Consider the following 7,312-nt stretch of genomic DNA (forward strand, 5'->3'; position numbering starts at 1 on the left):
TAGTGTAAATATAATAAAAATTGACTCTTATAAAAGTATTATTATACTTGGAATTGGATTGTGTCACAAAAGGGGAGGAAATTTGATTACTAAATCAAATCAATTCCAATTTTAAGGGATTTTAAATATATATTTAGAGACTATTTTTTATTTAAAAAATTAGTTTTATAATTTTAATTTTTTTTATAATTTAAAAAATCTCAAAATCAATTTTAATTAAAAGCTAGAGTGTTTAATTTTTTTAAACATATGTTGAAAATTGTTATTGTTGTTGTTGTTGAAAGGAAATAATCACTTGTGTGAAGCTATGGAAATCATTACTTCTTTGCTAAAGACTTCAATCACACATAGGACACGTGGTTAATTTCTTTTGCAAAGTAGTTGCACAATTGAATGATGAATAGTTGTTTGGATTAGAATTGTTTGACTTTTAACTTTGGGTTGATTACTATAGCATTGATGAAGATAATAGCTAGGCTTAGGGGTGGCCACATGTATTTTATTGGCGGATACCCAATCTTATTCCACCTAATGTGATAGGATTGCGAACTCGATCCGCTGCGGATAGGATTGAGTGCGAAGCGGGTTTGAGTGCGGATTGGATAAGGTGTGGGTTGAGTCTCAACCCTACCCAACTAATCCGTACTTTATATATGTATATATTATAGGTGGGTATTAAACTAAGAACCTCTGACTTAGTGTTAAAAGTCTTTACCATTAAATCAAGATCATCAGTTGATAATTTAATACTTTTGTTTACATAAAAATCAATTCTATTTTAGTAGAATATAAATACAATATTATATTACAAAATTTTATTTGTATTTGTGTTATTAATTTAAACAAATATTTTTATGTAGAATTCAACATTTAATAGTTATGTTATTTATGAAATGATTGTGTTGTTTGTATTGAATTTTTAATTTGCATCATCATTAAGTTATATAATAATATTACATATTTATGAAAACTCGTGGGTAGGATCGGATATCCGCGGGTTGACCGCGGATAGGGTTAGGGTTTAGTATTTCTCAACTCGCGGATAGGATAATGTTGAGTTTTAGTAACAAATTCAACTTGCGGATAGGGTTAGGATTAGGTTCAAACCCTACCCTACCCATTATCATCCCTACGTAGGATTCTTAGGAACCAACACCTACTTTTTGCATCTTGGGCATTGTTGATTTAATCTTGCATATTTGTAAGTTTTGCTTGATTTTTGTTTGGGGGTAAAAAAAAGAGACAAAAGTCACATTCAGGATTGTAATAAGAGTTAAATTTTAAAGTGGTTTTCGAACTTGCGATCGAGCATCAAATTCATCTCTTAATTTAAAATTGCTTCAAAATTGTCTATAAACTTAACAACGGTCATTTTTGAGGTATTTTTTGGAAAATATTCACGAAGGGAGTAATGAAGTGTATGAAGGAAGCCACGATAAACAACCAACGGCTATATTACGTGGCAATTATAAGATTTTAACTCAATCAATCAATCCCGCTATGTTACCAACAGCATTTCTGCCAACTTCTGCCAACTCTTATTTATAACTGTGTTTAATGAAAGTGTCTTTGTGGATGTGTCTAATAAAAATATCTTTTTTATGGTTGTGTTTAATAGAAGTGTCTTTATAGATATATTTTCTAGATGTGTCTTTTTATATATGTGTTTAAAATATAATTAATTATTGTTAGCAATAAGTTGGCAGATAATATGTTGGTACCTTATACTTTTCCTAACTCAATTTAGTCCCTGTTATTGGTTTATAACCCTAATCCCAATATGAGTTCCAGGAATTGTGTTGCACTATTTGAAGCCATTTTGCTTTGTCTCCAACCAACCACCAGCATCATTCAAGGCTTGTCAATCTCCTGTTTCCTATCTCCTTGTTTTGCTTCTTTCTCATCGTCGTTCTTCTTCATTGTCATGGTTCGTCTGTATCGCTGTGGTCGTCATCTTCTCAGGCTTCCTTTCCATCTATGTCATCATTTTCTTCTCTTGCTTCATGGAGTTAAACACCAAAGTAGTCCCTGAGATTCACAAATGCACCGATTTAGTCCTTGACTTCCCAATTGCACTAATTAAGTCCTCTAGATTGAAAAAATGCATCAACGTGGTCCCCCTAATATTTTTCGGTCAGATTCCTTACCGGCGGGAGTGATGTGGCGAATGAGTGCCACGCTAGAGTGTCTAACGGTTGGTTGATGTGGCAAATGAAACTTTATGTACCAATTTGGTCCCTAATCCCTTTTTAAACCCTAACTCAGAAGTAGCGCAGCACATCTTCATCATCATCATCATCATCATCATCATCATCATCATCATCATCATCATCATCATCATCATCATCTTCTTCTTCTTCTTCTTCTTCTTCTTCTTCTTCTTCTTCTTCTTCTTCTTCTTCTTCTTCTTCTTCTTCTTCTTCTTCTTCTTCTTCTTCTTCTTCTTCTTCTTCTTCTTCTTCCCTGCTCATTCTCGTACCCATTGCTTTGCTGGTTGGAGGATGGTTGGACGTACAGATGAAGGAGAGGGAAGTTCTATGCGATCAACCACAAGGAGGCCAAGTCAGAGTAGAGGCACGCGAGTACCAGAGCAGTGTGGGTATGGGCAACGTCCTGTGCTCCGATGGTCTGGAACAAAAACCCACCCAAATAAGCCCTTCTTTGGATGCCCAAATTACAACGTGAGTGTTTCCTGAAGATTTGTTGTTGACTATTTTGATGGTAACTGTTAAATTTCATGATCACAGAGTAGTGGAAGAAGATGGTGTGGATTCTTTCGATGGGCAGACATTGTAGAAGATGATAAAGAAAATTTGGAAGACACTGCTGCATACAACAATGAAGAAGTGAGCGCGAGTCTTGCTTTGAGGATTGGCAATTTGGAGGCTGAGTTAAGGACCCAGAAATATATGATACAAATGTTAGGATTTCTATTTTTTTCTATGTTAGTTGTTGTTTTAGTTGTGATGGTAAAAATGTAAAAACTTGTTTTAGTTGTGATGGAAAAAATGTAAGAACTGTGCTTGAAAGCATCTGTTAATGAATGTATAGGAACTGTTTAGCTTATTGGTGTGTTATTTGTAGATAGATTTTACAAAAGTAGAATCCAAACTAAATGAACAGAAGAGGTAATTGATAATAGTAGTTGTAGATTATAAACAAGACATTGTCAATGTAACACAGTTGCAGTTGACCACATAAGGATAAACATACTGAAACAGCTACCTTGGAGCATAAACTCTGTTAAACTATCTACTACCAGAAAATCAAAATAAACCATTCAGTCTAGCCAAAATAACAAATCCCATGTATATTGTTAAATCCAAAATAACAAAAAACCCAAAATATCAACCAATGCCCAATTCCCATGTATATTGTTAAATCAGCTGCTAGAACATCCAAAATCAAGGATTTTTCTTCCTTGGTGTCTTGAACTGTGGTGTTGGAACAAACTTCATGAAGCTTGCCAACCTTGAAGATGTGGCTACACTTGCTCCTTGCATGGGATCGATAGAAGTAGTTACTAGTTGTGGTGAGGTCCTCCGTTTGGTTGGCAATTTAGGTGGCCTTGTTGTTGGTGGTGGTGGTGCCTGCGTAAAGTGTAATAATTTGTATGGGTTAGTGTGAAAAGGGAAGTTAAATCTAGGAAGTAAACAACAAATATTTTGGGATCTTTTATACCTCATCTTGTGTTCCACCATAACTTGGTTGGGATAATTCAACCTCTTCAGCTTGCGGTGCAGACACTGGTGGTGGAATGTCAGTTGCCGGTGGTGCCGGATTGGTAGTGTTGCTTGCTTCAGCTGCAGGTGTACTCCCAGTAGGAGTAGCTTTGGCCTTGGAAGCTGCCACAGCAGCTGCTGCAGCCGCAAGAGCAGCAGCAAGCTCATCAGCTCTCTTCTATTTGCATCCCCCTTTGGTGTGGCCTTTTACACCACAATATGTGCATGTGAATGGCTTGAGCTGTCTCTTTAGGGTAACAGCCTGCTTAGCTTTCTTGTTTAGACTAGTACCCTCATCAGCGTCCTTTCTTCTTTTGGTTGTGAGCTTTCCTGGTTTCCGTTTGATGTTTGGAGCCTGGGGCTGACTATATGCTGATTTTTCCCACATGGATTGACCCGGGAGAGGATTGATGTAATGTTCATAGGTCTTCCTGTATGAATCCATTGTGGTCAAGGGGTGACAGAAATCCTCTGGTCTCTTGTTCACCCATGCAAGAGCAGCACAGACATGAACACAGGGAATGCCTACAGCACACCAAACAAAAGGCAATTCAAGTCCAGACCATGTCAGTTAATAGTTCAGATAAAAATAGCCTAAAATGAATCTAATGATAATGCAAATGAACATAAATAGAATGAAGATAAATATCATGTAAATGTAACAAAAATTACCTGTTAACATCCAGAACTGGTAGGTGCAAAGTCTTTTGCCTAGATCGACAACCATGTTTGTTGGTTGTCCATGGACCTCAAACTTCTCATAGGCTTCATCCCCAGTCCATATAGGAACCCAGTTCTTTGACTCTTTCCTTACCTTTTCTAACCGGCTCTGAATAACTGGAGGAAGTTTTCCAACGTGGTTGTTCAACTTTATCTTGTTCTTTGCAATGGACCTCATAACGAACATCCTTACCTCTTCAAGCAGTGTGATGATTGGCTTGCTCCTAGCCTCTTTGATCCTTGCGTTGAAGACCTCACATGCGTTGTTGCATATATTATCCAGCTTTGGCCTGTGGCTAAATTGAGACTTCGTCCATGAATGCCTAGGCCACTTGTTAAGGTATGTCCATGCTTCCTCACTAACTCTTTTGATCTTATCCATGTTGCCAATAAAATCTTGGAAAGTGGTTGACCTTGCAGCATCCCAAAGGAGTCTCCGCAACTCAAGATCCTTCCACTGTTTGTTGAAATTTTGCCACAGGTGCCATACACAGAAACGATGGCAGACCTGTGGCATGACCTCCTCCACAGCCGAAATCAACCCCTGCAATTGATGGAAAGATATAGCAGACACCAAACAACCAAAATAACCAAATATCAATAACCAATCACCCTAAATAATCAATTAGCAACCACCATAAATAATCAATTACCAATCAGCCTAAATAAGCAAACCACCTAAATAATCAAACTACTTAAATAACCAAAGACCCTAAATATTCAAACAACCTAAATAACCAAACAACCTACATAATGTATATAATAAGTGAGATCAGCAAGTTGCAATTATCCATACCAAATAAAACATAGAACCAAATAGTTTAAACAATAAACAGATATACATTTTGCTTACAATATAAACTGTCTAACCTTCTGCATATCAGAAATGAAACACCACCTGTTAGCCTTATAGTCTCCTAAATCATCGTGGAGTAACTCCAAAAACCATTTTCAGTTCTCCTTGTTTTCAATGTTGACTATAGCCCAAGCAACCACATAAATGTGGTGATTTGCATCTTGTGCGACAGCTGATAATATCTGTCTACCAATCTGCGTCTTTAGAAATGCTCCATCGAGGCCGATTAAAGGTCGACACCCAGCTTTAAACCCGTTCTTGCAACCATTCAAGCAGATGTACATTTTATCAAACATTACTTGGCCGTCAGGCAGTGGAGTAACCCCAATCTTTACAGTGGATCCCAGATTGGTCTTTAGCAGCGTTTCAGCATAATCCCTTAACAAGGCATACTGTGCTTTTTCATCCCCGTAGACAACATTTCTTGCATCAGCCAAGGCTCGGGATAATGAATTCCTATGCAATATGAGATCACACTTTGACCTAAAGTATGTTGCAGCCTCACATTGCTTGAAGTTGGGGTACTTTCTAACCTTTTTTACCAACTTACTTGCCAGCCAAGCTCTGTTTGCAGCCCTATTAGAATTCTCTCTTGGACATGTATGATTGTCATAAAAAGTCTTGATTTGCCAGCAAGAGTCTTCATGATCCCTTGAGGCGTAAACAACCCATGAGCACTCTTCCACCTGGCACACTGCCCTACACCTCATATTGTCATTCTTTACAAACTTAATCCTCCTACCCTCCTGAATGGTAAACTCTCGCACAGCATCCCTGAAGTCTTGTTTAGTATTAAAATTTATTCCCACTTGCAGTTGTAACTCACCAAATCTCTGGCCCTCATGGAAGATTAGAAATTCATCCAATTCTTCATCAGATTCCAATTCATCTTCAGAGTTAGGAGGAGTCTTCATCTCCTCCGAGTGCCAGGAGTTGGCACCATCAGATTCTGCACCCGGGTTAAGAGCATCATACATCAATCCGTTTCCTGGACTTCCTAAAAAATCAAAGTCCACCTCTACATCAGATAAGTCTGCCACAATTGCATCATCATCTTGCATAATAGTGTCTTTATACATCTTTTCCTTTCCTTTGGCCATGGCTGAGGCCTTCTGAACCTTCTTGACCTCTTCCTAATTGGTTGTGTAACCAACTCATCATCACTACTAGAGCTGGCCTCCTGCACAAGGACATAAGAGTCATCCTCCGAACTCTCTTCATCACTGCTTGATCTGGTTGCAGTTAAATCCACATGAAAAGTTTACTTCCCTTTGTTAGCACTCCAATGTCCCCTTCCCTGAGATCTTGTGATTCTTTTAGGTGGGTTAAATTTGTGCTTCGGTTTTGAAGTAAACTTGGGCTTGGGCTTTGGTTGAGTTTTCTTGGGCTTCTGGTTCTGCTTGGGTTTTGGATTCTGCTTGACAGTTGGGGTTGTATTGGGCTTTGTAGTGGATTCTGGGTTGGGTATATGATAGAGTTTGGGATTCTCATGATCAGCCATGGACTTGGTGTCATCATGGATAGGTCTTGTGGTGGGGGTGTTAGCAGGAACTGGGATTGTAGTTGGACTGTTTGGAATGGGGATTGGAGTAGGAGGAATTGGGTCAGGATCACATTTGTCATGTGGCATTTCATTTAAGGTATCCTCAGGGGTGTTCTTCTTGTTTAAGTCACCATCAGGCTCCTCTTCTTGAATATAATCCAGACACAAAACAGCTTCTTTCCCCTCCATTAGTTCAGGTGTCGAAACTCCATATTCGAAATAAACATCGACTACTCCATCATTCATCTGTGCATGGAAGCACATCTCCCTTAATTCATCATCAGTGGTCAGAGCTCTCAATCCAACCTCCAAGCTCCTCTCCGAAATCAACCACCAGCACTCAACTACCTTGTCATATCCCAACTCCTTGAAATAGTTCCTAACGAAGAAGACATCAAGTGTATCCTCATCTAAATCACCTAAGCACGCTCTATTGTCAGGTGAGTAAACCAACTTTCCATCAACATTCTT

At 38.4% G+C, this 7,312-nt stretch overlaps 1 protein-coding gene across 1 annotated transcript; it reads right to left on the reverse strand.

The window, feature by feature from the left end:
• Positions 1 to 5,393: 5,393 nt before the first annotated feature.
• On the reverse strand, positions 5,394 to 6,398 carry LOC112786027 (uncharacterized). Its single transcript, XM_025829452.1, has one exon. It carries the CDS (start codon positions 6,396 to 6,398, stop codon positions 5,394 to 5,396), a length of 1,005 nt encoding a protein of 334 aa, XP_025685237.1.
• Positions 6,399 to 7,312: the final 914 nt, after the last annotated feature.

The sequence above is a fragment of the Arachis hypogaea genome, chromosome 20, assembly GCF_003086295.3.
Source record: "Arachis hypogaea cultivar Tifrunner chromosome 20, arahy.Tifrunner.gnm2.J5K5, whole genome shotgun sequence".
NCBI lineage: Eukaryota > Viridiplantae > Streptophyta > Magnoliopsida > Fabales > Fabaceae > Arachis > Arachis hypogaea.